Source organism: Ostrinia furnacalis, unplaced genomic scaffold (genome assembly GCF_004193835.3).
Source record: "Ostrinia furnacalis isolate ACB-3 unplaced genomic scaffold, ASM419383v2 OfSCF7642, whole genome shotgun sequence".
NCBI lineage: Eukaryota > Metazoa > Arthropoda > Insecta > Lepidoptera > Crambidae > Ostrinia > Ostrinia furnacalis.
The window spans coordinates 268,370-285,427 of record NW_021137881.1 but is presented as its reverse complement, the minus strand read 5'-3'; the positions used below and the strand labels follow the sequence as shown (position 1 = coordinate 285,427).

At 36.0% G+C, this 17,058-nt stretch overlaps 1 protein-coding gene across 1 annotated transcript; it reads right to left on the bottom strand.

The window, feature by feature from the left end:
* Positions 1-3,192: 3,192 nt before the first annotated feature.
* Positions 3,193-16,044, bottom strand: LOC114365751 (pancreatic triacylglycerol lipase). Its single transcript, XM_028322396.1, has 7 exons — positions 15,832-16,044; positions 13,691-13,844; positions 12,294-12,442; positions 11,381-11,626; positions 10,661-10,849; positions 9,966-10,131; positions 3,193-3,501 (listed from the first exon to the last, which is right to left on the bottom strand). The coding sequence occupies exons 1-7, from the start codon at positions 15,860-15,862 to the stop codon at positions 3,435-3,437; spliced, it is 1,002 nt and encodes a 333-aa protein (XP_028178197.1). The 5' UTR covers positions 15,863-16,044; the 3' UTR covers positions 3,193-3,434.
* Between the last annotated feature and the right edge of the window lie 1,014 nt (positions 16,045-17,058).

Here is a 17,058-nt window from a genome sequence, read left to right as displayed (position 1 = left end):
TAGAAATACTCTGGCGAACAAGTATGACGCAAAAACGTACCGCTACCCTACAAGACAATTAAGCTAATGTACCTACGTAAACAATAATAGGTAAGTACCTTACCTTACTTCCCCATAAAGCTTACGGTAACAATAACCAGAGGATTTGTTGGTAACACTTTTTGTGAAAACAGAGAGTTAATATTGTGTAGAAAAATACAATTCTATTTAAATTAAGTATGGCTCATTCATAGGGCTCCCCTTTTTTAACTCTTTCATGGTATTTGCATTATTAATGGGTTTACATTTATAAGCGTTTTAGATACTTAGCTTTATTCTTAAGTTTTCAGTAATTAACAAAGCCAACTGTGATTTTTCAGTGACTCTACCTACATGACTACCAAATTCTTTGCCAATTTTTTACAATTCTTCTTCTTTTTCGTCTTCTAACTAATTTTTATGATAATTCTATAAGCTTCTAAGTTATAAATTCTGCATAATTAGTGTCCTAAATACATTTTGGTGTAAGAATGTTCTATAGCTTTATAAATTGTCATCTGAACTAATGTAAATATTAAAAATATCCATCCGTGATAAGCAAACAACACGTCCGTGTTAACGAATTTAAAAATGTTGAGAAACGTGCATGACTACGAAAAGCACGTAGCATTCCAGCAATACGTAACACTCAATACGTAGCGTTGTGCCAACAGTGAAATAACTGCGTTAGTACTGCTCTTCTACGTGGGCTCATATTTCATGACCGTGTCGTTAGTGTTAAGTTTATTTTTACTTCTAGCTACTTTCTGACTTCTCAGGTAACTGGTAGCAGGTAATTAGTTGAAAATATATTTCGCCTTCTCGGGGTTGTTGTTACGAAAAACAATTTAAAATAGGTATGCGAATACCTAATACGTTCCCGCCTACGTTTGTAAAGTTATCAGTGTCGGTGATTTGCCATATTAATTACCTACATAAAGGTAGCAAACCACCAATATTAGAGCCTTAAGCACCAGCACGCTTTCTACGCATTTTAGCAATCATGAGTTCTATCGTCATGCTCGCAGTGAATAAAAATGTAGCCATAACGCTAGTGTTTAGTTATTTTACTTTATAATTTTCAAGTAAAACAATACTAAGTAATAGAATTGTAGTGCTGTTTTGATCACGCTTTTTAGTCGCGTTTTTTCGTATTTCCATTGTACAATCATATTACAAACAACAATCTTTGCATTTTTAGTCAAAAACAAGTCCCAGGCGACCGAAGTCACGGACACAGCTAGCAATCAGTAGACGTTTCCACTGTATTGTAAGGCCACAAACTATCATTTTCGAACCAAAATAACAAGTGCTCCCGCTGAAAGAATTTCAAAAGTAATGATCGTATTGAATATCTCTGCGGATACACAAACGATACAAGACTATTATGTTACTCGGGCATAAAGGCTCAAAGGAGCACCTAACCACAGCCCGACCGAAAGAATAACTGAAAGAAGCAACGCTGCCAAATTGCATAGGCGTCGCTGGCAGCAGAATAGTGCGCCTTCATGCACGTCCTGCAATGGCGGTTTATTCTACATTATTTCTCTTGTCCCACGTTAATATTCAGACGGTGTCTGGTGAACATTTCTACGGGGAATACAAATTCTACACATTTCAAGACTAACTACCAAACGGTCGGCAAACGTCTGAAATGCATAAGCTATTTGCATCAGCCAGTTGGGACGCGTGGACCGCTAATTAATGTTCACATAACATTAGCCAATTAATTCAATAATATTGTCTCTAGCATACACTTCTATGTACTACTAGATAGGCTGTGCAGATTGAGATATTTCTCACTACACACTCATTACCCATCTACACAGATAATATAATACTAGTCCCATCTATAACCTACTCGTCTACTTAATTTATTCGATTTCGAATAAACGATATATCATGATGTGCTTCGAAGCTCGCGACGGTTGTAGTGGACAAACTTACATAATCGACACAAAGTTTTCATTATTTAAGAGCACAATTAAAGTTATTTAAAGCTATTTTAGGCAGTTAACTGGGCACATCACTCTTCGTATTTTTTTTTATTTCCTGGGTAAAAAAGCAAGAGTTTTAATTAGTCCGTCAGTTAGCTTATCAAAAACTACTCGACACGTATTTTTCACTTTTTAAAACTAATGAAAATGTAAAGAGATAAAGCGTGCCAAAGTTCTAAAGAAAAGTGACGTCAGTGAGTGCGTGCACAAAAGTGCAGCACTTTGTGACGTCGCGCGGAACTTCAACGCACTATAACTCTGTAATTATTTGTTTGATTGTCAATTAAAAATATATACGTGTCCAATATTTTTTTATATTAAAATTGACGGACAAAAAAAATTTTTTTAGGAAACTAGCCTATTCTGAATAGTTTGTCTAGTAGTTCATTAGAAGTCTTCGGTCTCGTAACTACGCATGCTGATGCATTATGGTGATTGTAGCAATGATTAATCATCGACACAACATACTAACGCCCAAATGTATTGAAATAATTTCCAAAAATTATTCCCCAAAAAGAATCATTTAGCATGAACAACTTACCGAATATGACAATGGAAGAAATAAGAGAACAAGGCATCGCATTCGCATATTTTCAAAAGTATTTCGGTCCCGCTTGGCAAAATATTTATGAGGCACATTGGAATATAAATAATGGTTAAAAGAAATATGCTAAGAAACTCGGCGACATAAATATTTCAACGTCCCTTTTGCAACATACCTACCTAATATGAGAAATGCGATTTGCCTCACTGATATTACTGTTGGAACTGTTCCCATGGCTTGTCACAAACTGTTTAATGGGGAACTGAATTAACTTTCGGTAAATAATTATGTTGAAGCTATGGAAGATATTTGGAAGCCTTTGTTAAATACTAATTTAAAAGTTAAGATTTGAGAACGAAATCTTTTTATAATGTAATTAAATCCTAAACCACTCATCCCAAATCCTCAATTATATCGTGGAGCCTTCCAACCAGCTAGACTTACATAAACTACTTGTGACATTATATCGAAAACATTACAATACGTTATCAAATTCACTACATAATTTCATGAATAAATAAAATTATATTTTTCCGCCATAAACTATAAAGGTTGGAAAAACAAAATAAATAAACAAAACATGGTCAGATTGTAATAAATATTCATAAATAAATTACATTAATTTTATCCTTATCCTTACATGTAAAAATGTCTACAATGTTAATATTTCTTAGCATTCATCTTTTCAAAACATTACAAGCATTTATTTCCACAATTTCTTACAAAATCGTTATTTAAAAATACAGTGGCAGTTTAGTTTCATAAGTTCAAATCTTTCAAAGAAAGAGAAATAAGTGCGTCGTAACGTAATTTCTTTGTAATTTTTAATTTATAGGCGAAGTTGGCAAAGCGAGAAATTAATATTTTATTGTAATTCAGGCCGGGTCCCCAAGGGCGTAGGGTTTCTCTGCGTTCGTCTTGAGGTAATAAATTCCATCTTTCCTGCAACGAAACAATGGTTGTGAGATTTGGGGGGCAATAACGGTGTTGTATAAATAATTAACATAACTTACAGCTGGCCTATGCTTATTTACATGTTGCCCGTAGACCTAGCTAGGGTTGTCGAGGCATAACCGGACATGTCGTCGCTATCATACCAAAAAGCCGTATGTTATAAAGTACCATGTTTTAAGGAGACACTTGGAACGTTATTTTGTTCAAAAAGTACGCTGTTTCTAAAACATTGTACCGTCAAAAGTTTCCAAGAAATAAAATAAGCTTTAGAAGTTGTAATACCTAGAAACAGTTAATAGTCTTAAAGTAGAATTAAGAGCACTAAAATTTTTACATACGACTTTTTGAAACATAGAGTCGATGTTATGGTTTTCTTAAATAAGCCACTCCGTGTTGGTATTGCTGTATAAAATCTTGAATTATTTAAATTGTGACTCGAATCGTTATACTAAAACAGTGAAAGTTGTTTAGTAGGTACTTAGAAACTAAACTTTTAGTTATAGGTATACAAAAATGTGATTTGCAAACTGAGTTTTTGAATTAAAAACTTGATTTATTCAAAGTTATTTCATCTTACAACCACTGAAAAAAAAAATTAGTACCTACTTTATTTACTTTTTTACATAATTGGACAAAGAGTAACTTTTGGAATTGGTCTTAACTATTAAATAAAACCGGTAAATGAGCTTAATTAGCGGTAGAGGCAGTAAAAATACCTATTTCATCAATCTGCGAGCTAAAAAGAATTTATTTAAAAAAATATGTCATGTAAATTTAAAAAATAAGTTAGGTTTAAAGAATTATGTTACGATCAATGAAACCGCTTAATTGAAACTTTATCATTGCCTCTAACGATAATGTATAATTAAATTTCGCCAGTCTTGGTATATAAATATACATAGAAATCTAAAGTTAATATTGTTACTGCTTTAGAAACGGGTGTTCTTTGTTTAATTAATCCTAACAGCGAAAGTTGGCCATGTTCATGAATACTTAAAATTACTTCTTTTGTTGTTACAAGCATTCAAGATATTTCCATAAAACAATCGGTTAACAGGGCATCGACAAAATCTTCATAATCTCTTTGTTCTGTTACAATTATGTATTAAGATAAATTAATTCTAAAGACTTTAATGATACTTTAACACTGAATAATTAAAAAAAAAACTCATTAAAACTCATTTATTTCTGTAAATAGGCTTAAAATAAGCACTTTTACTTTTGATGGAGGATAAAAAAAAGCAATGGCGACTTTTCCTGTAAAAATATAGATTTAATTCTGAGTATAAAAATACACCTGAAAATGTCGAAAACATTTTTTTTATCCACAACGAGGAAGCTCTTGGCCTGTATCTCACCCGATGGTAAGTGATGATCAGGCCGAAGGTGGAAGCGAGCTTCACCCGGAATCCTCAACCACGGAGGAACTGGCTATATTACCTACCTCTAACTGCCGGAACACAACAATGCTGTTAACATTGTTAATATGTCGAAAATAACAATAATATCCAGCTAGTAGTAAAATCTGAATAGGAAGTCAAATTCCTGAATCAGTATTACATAGACTGTAACATGACACTCTGATATAAGAAAACATGAAAAGTAGGTAGGTATTTAAGCTTACACTTTTATTTTGAAAAAACTGAAATAATGCTATAACCATTAAACGCTTTGTCAATTTCTCTTAAAATTCTTATTAATTTAATTTTGATTAAAACATATTTTACTTAGTAAAAAACCTGTTCCAAGTAGCTTACTTTGTTTACAAATGAAATCCAGGAGCTATACTTTACACAATATGTATGTGCCTACATTTATTCGGTATACATAGGTACGCCGCAGGCCCACCTAATGCGAGTCATTTTTCTCCCAGGTTATAACGTTTCAGGGAAATCTTTCTTCGACGAAAAGAAAATTATGAATTTTCCGCGCCGCAGAGTACATACGTATGAGTACTTATACGGTCGGATTCTGCTTGAATGTATTGCATACGGGATTTTTGATGCAGAATTTCCTAGGCCAATCGAAAATACTTGCATTGTATTTTATTCAATAAGATACATAGTCACACTCGTATGTAGGTAACTATTTGTTGAGACGGAATGCAGATATTTGCAGATGGTATCTCATTTTATTAATACCTACATTTTGATTCATCTTGATCGCGTGTGTAGGTAACACGTTACATCGGTACCTACTTGTTGGCCTTTGAGTACATGGCTCATTACTATAGGTAGTCTGCGACAATAGAACTTAGCAATATTTCTGAAAAGAAATAACACTGTGACTGAATTATCTCGACATTATGCACATCACTAGGGTTATAGACAATTTGGTGTTAATGTTAATCGACCCTATTGGATCACTATTGACTCGCACTATAATACTAACTAACATGCCTCAATTCCTTGAATAACATACGAGTATTATGTTCGCAACATATAGGTAATGTATGATGAACATAATATTATTACACCGATGATATTCCTTTACCTATATCAAACCACTTTACCTCACAAAATACTAATAGAATTAGGATAATCACGTTTGAATCAAATATATTAACTTACCTACTAGTTAAATCCGATTCGCTTTTGATATTTCAACTTTACCTTGTGCTACATTGAAATTTCTTTGTATCCAAAAGTTCTTTTCTGTTTGAACTGCAGGCACCGTCTATTTATTTTAAAATATTGAAAATCTTATGGTAATGAGATTCCGAGCTCTCCATTTAAATGACTACGTTAAGAAGCTTAGAAATGTCTCTTAGTGGAGAAAATAAATGGTTGTATCTTCCATTTTCACTATTGAGTTTTTTCAGTTTTCAAACAAGCTAGTAAAGTCATGCTGAGCTGCTTTGCTATTAAATATTAATAAAGTTGGCAAATAAGTAGCTTTGCAACTACGTTATACTAAAATTTGCATTTATTTATTGAATACTGATATAGTAATTGTTGCAGATTTTGAATTTCTCGCACGAATGTAGAGTAACGCCCGTATTCACAAACATTACTATGAGGTCTCACAGTACGCGTGGACGCAGAGGGTGACACACGAAGTAATCACAGAGCTCTATTCTACGCTGTGCGTTCGATTTGCTACTTCACTTAAGCAAGCGTCGTTTGTGAATACGGGCGTTTTCCTCCTCTAGTAATGTCAAATCTTAGGGCCTATGCACACGGCGTTTTTTAAACGAAGACGCGCTTTTTTTTCCTACAAACATTCTATTAATTGGATCCGATTTTTAAGTGTATCGCGTCTGTATCGCTACAAGCGCACGTCGACAGCGCGCTCCAAAAATGCCGTGTGCATAGGCTCTTAATTACTATATGCCTTCTATCCTTCTTACTTAGGTATGATTTAGAGTTAAGTACTACGTATTATACGCTATATTAAACATTACAATTACAAACTAATTACCCGCATTGGTTTGCATTGCAAGTAAAACAGATTAAGAACGCTAGAAGCATTAAGCTGCAGCGCATTCGTTCCTGGAATAAAGCCTGGAGCCAAGGGAACACGTCGGACTAGACCCCAGTAATTACACATGCTAATGCTGCCTATAAATGAGGAACGCGAGCTCTAGGATAGTCTTGGATCGCTTGTTGGATGGCTCATCTTTACTAAAGTCAAAACGCTAGCATGCCAGGGTGGACAGATTTGTTAGAAGTAGGAGGACATAAATTGGAAGAATCATTTTCTGTATTTGTGCCCCCAGTTGACACTGGTGACATTATGACAGTGGGATATCAGTGGGGAATGCGGATATCTAAAATAAATATTTTTCTGCTGAAAAACACACATTAAAATTATCTAAATAGACACGGAATTGTGGGACCTCAGTTGTTACTAGGGCACTATTTAACTAGTGAGCCTCGACAACATAACGTGTTGTTAGACGACATCTGATACTTTTAATGGAAAGCTTGACATTTTTGACTACAACCTTATTTAAAACTTTTTATCATTTGAGCACGTTTTGTATTATTAACATTCAATTAAAAATTATCTTGACTACAAAAACATGGAATTGACTTGCGGAAATTTTCGCGCGAAGATTTGTTATGACTTTCGACGTAGTTAATCAATACAAAACTGAAGCGGTCAGCTAAATTTCACTTTTGGTGATAAAGATCTGTCCTTTACCATTGTAAAAAGCTAGTTTAAAAAGTATAATATTTTATGTCATTGGCTCACCAGTGAACTTTGCGAAAGTCGTCCAAAATGACTAATAGTCGCGGAAAACATTGATGTTGTCAGAAAAATGGAAGAGAAACCTCGTCATGTGATATATCGTAGGATTGAGATAATCCTAGGCATTAATTCCACTAGCAGTAATAAAATATTGTATGACCATATTATGGTTAATACGTTTTTTTCTCGCTGGATGTCACAAAATTTTTCAAACGCTCAATAGGACGCTTGTGTCGTTTAGTCCTTGGAAATGTTTCATACATTACGTTTAAAAAGCTTTAAAAGCCGTTTTTAAAATTCTGATAGTTGACGAATTAAGGATCTATGCATAATGATCCTAAAAATAAACAGCTATCGACTATGGAGGTGTTTTAAGATGAACCAATTCCAACAAAAGTCCCATGCGCTCGGAACACTTTGAAACTTACAGTCGCCTATTTTTCCGAAATATCCGATTGTATGGCAGAAATGTTACTAGAAAAATTTAGAATGGTTAATTCTTAATAGTAAACAGCCACTTTTTTTCCAAAAGTCTTCAGTTTAATAAGGGAAACTGACTAGCATAGTCGAATCGCCATTCGTGACGAAAATGTGAGCTTTTACACGTCTCGTCACACAACTGACTATTTGAACACAACAGAATATGAAATAAACAGGTCAAACGCTACAAAATTCTTGCTTGGAATCTAAACACTTCTCTTGGTACCCATAATATTAAAATTAAATGCGTGAACAGCGATTTGTGTAGCCAGAAGCAACTGTCGGTGCGGTCAAAAACCATGCTTTGGAGGTGCCTCAAGCTGAGTGGAAAAAATGCTATGAAAAGTGTTTCGGATACATTAAAAAGTACATAAATCATGAAAGACAATACCAATAAACGCAATCAATACCATTTTAATAATAAACTACTTTGTTTTCATAGTTAGGCTCACAACTTAAATAGTGTCCCACGTATAACCCACGCAATAATAAGGTCTAGTAGGTAGGNTAGTAGGTATGTTGTGAATTTTTCATTGAAAGAAAAATAAAGCTCATGCCTAGCCTACGTGATTGCTACTTTAAACTAAGCACTCCAGTTCTTAAAATAATCTTGAGTTTCTACTCGAATATTCAAAAGGCAATTTAATTCTTATCTTGCCGTGAGACAGAAACAGTTGAGTGAGTTTCATTCCTTTTTTGGTCAAAACTAAAAACATCTCATAGCTGCCGCGATGCATATGATACGACGAAATTAGCATATCGTACATATTTTAGAAACTACCGACAAAATAAGCATGCTCTTGTATACATATAGCTTTATTTAAACTCGAACTTCTTGTAGATTCATGGTGTGAGCATAACTTAAATTCCTGAGTTCACCATCCGTGTGTACAGGATAAAATATTAGGGGCGGGCGCAACTAATTCCGGTCACGTAGAAAACACTCGAGTACGTATTGTACTTATCCGTATTGTAGTACGTTATTTTCCCGCAATGTGGTATATCTGGGTGATGTACATTTACGATCGCCGAGTTGAGGAACATACACTTAGTTTATGTTCGATTAGCCAACCCTGATTTGATAGCTTGAGGTGTATGTTATGGCTAAACCTTTCTTTTAAGTATCCATTTACTATTTTCTGTCTGGCGAAATATTTTTTTCACAATAGGTACTTTCAATATGATCATAAACTTTGAAAATACTTAATACTAGTAATCAGTCAGTCAGTAACCGCTAAAACGTGTAGAGACAAAGTCGATCATTATCGATAGTAATTATAAGCTAACTAAATGGCCATAAGCGACTAATTGACTAGAATAATACTGTACCTATCAATTACCTCTATGATTCGATTTAGATTGTTGGACATCAAACTGATACTATCAATTGCTCTGTATATTGTGCCAATTTACTATCAATCCCTGTATTGAACTCACTCGTCATCATCATCATTAATCAGCCATAGGACGTCCATTGCTGAACATAGGATTCCCCCAATGATTTCCATAATGACCACTTGGTAGCGGCCTGCATTCAGTGTCTTCGTGCTACCTTTATGAGATCGTCGGTCCACCTTATGGGTGGGCGTCCTTCACTGCACTCGTCACCATTGCCATTAATTTAAGACGCCTACAACACATCCATCCCCCCATTGATTTCCAGATTGGTCAGTTGGAAGCGGCCTGCAGCCACCTTATGTGGACACACAGAAGTTAGTCAAGTGTGTGACCAACCAAATGGAAACAAATCTAGGCTCTTTATATTATAAGGAACTTACCCGTAATGTATATCAAAGCCGCCCATAATCAGGGTTTCTCCCGTTCCTTTGCAGGAGCCCGTGTAGTACAACTCATCATAGTCTTTGCATCGGACGGCCGTAAAGGGCACGCTGGATATTATGGACTCTGAGAAGAACATGTGAGCGCGGTTGTGGGCACAAAGACCTGGAAAGTTTAAGAAAATAAGTACAATTTAGAAATGCATCGATTAAGTAATGAGCAGAAAAAGGGACTTGGTTTTACATAATGCGGGTTTTCTTGCAAAAAACTCATTAAAACTCATTTATTTCTGTAAATAGGCTTAAAAAAAAAGCACTTTTACACGTCCCAGTATTAACCCTACCACTGCTTCAGGACAAAAATGGGCCAGTGCTGAGAAGAAGCAGCGCAAGAAACTCAGTCACTATTGTCAGCCTCTTTTTCAAGCTATAGTAGGTTTTTGATTTTTTAACTTAGCATTGTCATTTACGTCTTTAACAATGTTTTTATCGTGGAATGGAGTGGATTAAACATCTGGACATAAATCAAAAGAATAACGAGAAGAGATGAGTATTGAAACACCTATACCTAATTGTCTTTAAACATATTATTTAATAACATATTAATTATTGAAACAAAGTATTTATTTTCTGTTCCAGCTCCCGAGCAATGAGCGATGTAAAGTCTCTACATATGCATACTTTTTCTAATTTACCTCTATAATCAAATGTGCAGCCTGGCTGTCGGGTGCCTCCATTGGGGTAGAAGTCAATGTGACCCAGAGGAGAAGCGAAGCCGAGATAGCCACCACACGTGTGTATCACCTCGACGTGGCGAGCGTCATGCTTGTCAAGACGCGCGTCTTTGTTGCCGAGTGTGAACAGTGGCAAGGCTGGGTCTAAACCTGAAAGAATTGACTTTGCAATAACAATAAGATGCCCAAAAATTCCATCTTTAAACGTATGGAAACTGTATCTCCTACTTATTGACTTTCGAAATTAAAACAACTTCGTTACTATGTAGGTATTATGCGAAAGTATGATCCTAAAATATTATTCCCTTTTTGATGGTGATATTATTTTACTAGAATTCCAGCTATAAAAAGTCCGTTCCAAAAAGGAGATGATCTTCGTTTAGCCTATTCTCGTCATTTTGCTACCCACGTGTATTTAGATGGCCTTGTCGCTACGGAACGAACTTTTACAGACAACCCAAGAAATTCTAGTTAAGCCTAGACGCAGACCACCGACTTTTAGTTGGCCGATAGTTGAGTCGGGCTGTTAATCAGTATAGAGATGTATGAAAGTGCGCACATTACACCGATTTGGTATCGGCTGATTCTTCATACAAAAAATCGGGCCCAACTATCGGCCAACTGAAAGTCGGTGGTCTGCGCCTAGGCTAAAACTCTACATGCCAAAAGTCGATTGATTACCTGTTATAGTATCGATTGGTCCTTCCCTCACATACGCGCCTGCTATGCCCACGACGTGTGCTCCCAGGCTGTGCCCTATGAGGTGCATATCGTTCATAGAGAACCCCTCATCTATGAGGAAGTTCAGGAACTGGGTCAGCAGACGACCCACCATGGCAACGTTGTAGCTGGCCAGTATGTAGTTGACGTTGGCTGCGTTGCCCCAGTCTACCACTATTATGTTTAAGTCGCTCACGTTGAGGTAAGCTGGAATTGGTGAGAGTCATAAGTATGTTGCCTTGTAGCTTAGATAAGTAAAGATAATTGAGTAAAATTACTGCTCGTTACCATACGTAGGTACTAACCACAGAACTAACACCCGTATAGTAATAGTACCTGTACTATTACTTATTCTGTGCCCGTATTGACAAATGATGCTTGCTTAAGTGAAGCAGCAAATTTAACGCACAGCGTTGTATACAGCTCTGTCATTGGTTCGTGTGTCACCCTATGCGTCCACGCAAACAGTGAGACCTCATAGTAATGTTTGTGAATACGGGCGTAAGGCTGGGTTACACCATCATAATTTAACTTATACAAAATACACCGGGCATCATTAAAGTTAGATGGTGCAACTACATAATATGAGAGCCAATGACTGATGTACCGTGATCATAGTTATAATATTATATGTACGAGTGTGAGATGAGATAGGTACTTAAATAATTATGTGGTTAAACTGTGTAAGCATATTTTATCTTAGATGTTACGTTACCCATCTAGTAAGAAGCTGAAATTCGATTTAAACTCAAACATCGCATCATGATTTTGAAACATTATTCAACTTGATCCAAATTCTTCGTGTGCGTGAGCTTCGTTTCAATATAGGTAGTTACTTCTATAATCTCATTTAAAAAATGGACAGAAGATGTACCTTCTTTGATGGATTCGGGCATGGGGCTATCTCCATGGTTAAGCCATCCATGGGTGAGCACCTTCACCTTTTTGTTGAAGTCGAAGTGCGAGTCGTAAAGAGACTTCGTGTCATTGATTTTAATAATTTGATATTCAAATGGATTGCTCCTGAAATAATAAAAAAAAATTATAGTCGGTACGGTTTCAGCGTGATTCGGAGAGAATAAAGAATGATGATGAATTTTTTTTCCATTGAGTGATGAATGAAAATGAATATTAGATATGTAAACAAACCATTCGATACACGTAATTACCTACCTTTTTACAAATAACACAAAATAATTACAGTTCCTAAAAGCAACCTTTTAATTCTAGTAAAAAACAAAAGAAAGCACTTCTTTTCTGAGAAAAGGCATTGAAAAAATTCGTCGAAACTTTCATCTAAAGATTAACCTTTTAATTGTTAAGGTGTTTCGATTATTTTGTGCTTCAAAAAGATTTTGGAGATTTTTTGTTACAATGTTTTCAATACAGATTTTGGTGACAATAGCTCTGCTTCATGAACATCTAGGATAAAGTCGGCACCAAGGAATTTTTAATTATAGTCTCTAGAGTTTGGTGTCCTTCTTGTGATACCCGTGTCTATATTAATCTCATACTATAATAACATGATATTACTTCCCCACATGCCAAGATAAGGGGCAAGAAGGGAAACTTGAACGGTTAGTTGCCCCATCTTTCAAATTGCAAACCGTGCCGAACTAACTTCTTGCCATAACTAACACATGTGTATTTCCCAGCTGCAGTCCGTAATCAATATTCGACGAGATCACAGAAACAACTAGATTAAACCTGCGTCAATATGGTATGTGGGTAAATCAAATCAATTCAGCTGAGGTAGGTATGCTTTGCAAGTTATCTTAGGTAGAGTTATCGACATTTTGATAAAAAGTACTTGTAAATTACAATGAAAGAGGCTACTTTCCAAAATGTCAAATTGCAAATTTCCTACGTTTGTATATTTTATGCCCGTTTTCACCATCAATCCCTAATTTTTAAGTGACCCCTATGAAAACGAAATGCCTGATATGTGTTGTTACCATAGGTTAGGTTTCACTTAAACATTAGGAATTGATGGTGAAAACGGGCATAAGCCTCTTTTATTTTGTATGTATTTTTTTTCTATGTCCGCCTGGCTAGTTACCACCATGATACTTAAGTCTATAGCCACAACAACAATGTTATGAGAATTGTTGTGCATTCGCAGTTGGAGGTAAAATAGCCAGTTCGTACCTATGTGGGATTCCGAGATTTTCGGTTGAAGCTCGCTTCCATCTTGGACCTGATCATCACTTTCCATCAGGTGAGATGCAGGCCAAGAGCTTCCTCGTGTAGGATAAAAAAAATTTTAGTTACCTAGTAAAAAGTCTGAACTGGACATCCTGTTCATAGACCCAGCCCCACCAAAACCGGGTTTCGTTGAGGGGTGGAATAGCTGGATAAAGCTGCACGCTTGCCAGCCACACGGGGTCGTAGGGTGTGGGTGCATCCCACTGAATCCCCGACACTCCTGAAAAGAACAAAATATCATCATATTCATCATTAGTTCAGTCAGCTTNATATTCCATTTGAAAAATAGAATAATCAATATAAAAACACTAGGAAATGTTTCAATAAAATATATTTGAATTGACTGAGCAAAAAGCGCCATCTATTGCAAATTAATTCTAAATCACGCCAATAGATGTCGCTAGTGGTATCCTAAATCCAAATATCGAGAAGAAATATCAATTTGTGAAAACAGCCAAAATTGCAACGCTACAAGCTTATACTAAGGAGAGCAGTTGTCTGCTAAGGAGTCTCCAAGGAGCACCTTTTTAAGCACGATATTTTTATTTCAACCGGCTATCTGCAGGTCATCGGTTCATTAAGCAGCACCAACACTACATTTGCCGTGAAGTGCTTTTCATTCTTCTAAATGGTACTCTATGGTACTCAGTGTAACAATTTTTAGAATACTTCGCTTGATTTTAGAGTAGCAAGTATGACAGTAAAAATGTAGAGAAGATAAAACGAAAAAAACCTTTGATCTAACTTAAATTGGAAATTGGAAGGATGCCCAAGGAAGCAATGTAAAAATTACAATGTGGATTAAGTTTGTTACCTGACTGGTTTCAAGTATTCCTTTTCTTTTCTAGAGACGGTATGGCTGCTAATTGATAATCTAAAGGTACCTTGCACTCATGAATATGGTAACAACCGGGGATGCGGGCGTTATCTGCCATATCTATGCAATTTAGTATGCAGCGTAGGTTCTGTACTCATAAATACTAGCCATATCACAGCCCAGTGAAAGTTACTCGTAACCGGTACAATTTGACATCGAAAGTCCTTTAGTGCAGTAAGAACCTTGCTTCCTTATGAAATGAGCCGAAAATCTAACAAACTTTGGATTTGACCGCAAAGTCTAGAACCAGTCTCAGGAAATGCAATGTGCCTAGGTACATTGTGTTATTATGTGGTTCTGTTGGGCCGCAATACCGTTAGCAAACTTGGACGTACTAAGTAGATTAGAGACTTACAGTTATTTTCTTCAATTAATGTAATGTCTGAACTGTTATAGGCCTAGGATGCGCGCCGCGATAAGCTTTTATTGTGCCATTTTATCGATTTAAAGGGATAATCCCATACGTTTGTCGTCTAAAATCATCGATAAGACTTTATCACGGCGCGCATCCTAGCCCGGCTGGGCAATTTATTAAACCACGTGATAATTGATTTACTACCTAAGTATATTGCGCTTTCGTAAAATACATACTAAGTATGATGATAGTAGACATCTATTAGTGCATGTTCTTCCATTAATTTAGTCGAGGATGATTTTTCTTACTATTGAAAGTAAGTATTGTGAGAGTTAAGATGGTAATAAAACGCCAAAACTGAAGAGTCCTAGTTAGTTTATTATCAAAATTCCTGTGTAAATAAATGCTTCTTCTATTTTTTTTACTAAATTTTCACATAAATAGCCCATAATCATAGGACACAAACCATTAGTAGCGCCTATAATGTAACCCCTAAGGTGAACTACGATGTAAGTGCTAAACTAGTCAATGGCCAATAAATACGATTCCACCTTTTGAGAAGCAGTAACCCATGACCATGACCATAATGAATGAATATTTAACTATTATTTTATATACTTGCTATACCTATCTAACTTTTTAAGTAGATAGAACATAACGCAGCAAATTCTGAGGTGGACTTTTACCGGGTTTTGTTCACCACGAAATAAAGCAATAGTTTGCGAATTTTACATTGCTTCATTCAAACAAATTGTTTAAGTATTTAACGTAGAACTTGATAAATATAATTCAAATCCAGATTTAGGTAAATCAATATTTATCTTCCACGTAGGCATAGTAAATGAATAATCACTAAGGTAGGATGTAGAGGCACTTCCACGACCACACCAATTAACAGATTCGAGTAGTGGCGGAAAATGTCGAACGCGTTTTAGATCGAAAGCGCAAATTGCCGCTACTGATTAATTCACGAACCTGTACAAATAGCAAACAACCACAAAATCATTCCAGCTCCGCTTCCCAGTCACAAACATTCGATTCACTGCGAGCAACACTAACTTTTCACACATACCAAAACTTTGTTCGACTTCAAACGGGTTAGAACGCTCATTTTGGAGCTAAATCTAATTGGTCGACCGTCGGCCAGGACTTCCACATTTTCACTGCCCGCAAACTTGAAGATAGAATTCAAATTTACGTAGCGGTATAAGCCCATTGCCATTCATAGAGCGCCTCCAGGTACGTCCATCGGTCATATTAATCAACTTTGTACCATTAACATTACGAACAACACTTGCTGCGAGCCTGTCCCGTTAATACTAACGAATCCTGTGAAATCAGCCAAGCTCGAGTGACTCAAGTGTTTTGCATTCGTTGTGTTACTTTTCTTTTACGCAACTGTTAAACATACTCAATGTGATTCCCATAATTTTAAGTAGGTAGTAGTACCTAACTTTTATACATTTAAGAAATTTTACTTAAACCCACCTAAAATGTATAGCACTCAAGTTACTTTAGTTCTTATTTATAGATAAATAAACTGCCACTAGGGTACGTAGATATTTTCTGCCTAGCTCGCCTAGCTAAGCTGACTGGAGGAAAAAAAATCAGGCACTAAACTCGCCCATTGTATTTTTGTTGCAAATTAGGTTAAAATACAAAAACTTGAACTACCAACCACTAGAAACTTAAAAAGGCTATCATGAACTAGAAAAATGAATGACTATAAAGATTGGACTATAGACAGTTATCACCACACTCACTGAGCGGGAAGAGCAGATGTCAGGAGCAAGAGTTTGTAAGTCCTAGTTGACAAACTTCTGTAAATCTGTACATGGAATAAATTCGCGCAAAATGTACGGATTTTACCCGGTGCAAGCCCCCGCTTATATCTACATAATTATGTACAATCAGTAAGTTCATCTGCTTTCCGCAATAATTATGTTACGAATATTATACTGGAATGTGGAAAAAATAAAGACAAAAAATGAGAAGAGAAAAAAATGTCTTTATTTTTTCGTTTCCCTCCATTTTTTCCCTGCCTCAGGCGGGAACACACACTGGGCGCGTTTGGCAGAAAATAGCGCTAATAAGAAACGTCATGGCATCCTTTTAGCGATAAGTGCTGTCACTGTCAAACAATGTATGAGAAAACGTCACTTTTGAAGTTTAGCAAACGTGTCCTCGCCGAAAACGTGCTAA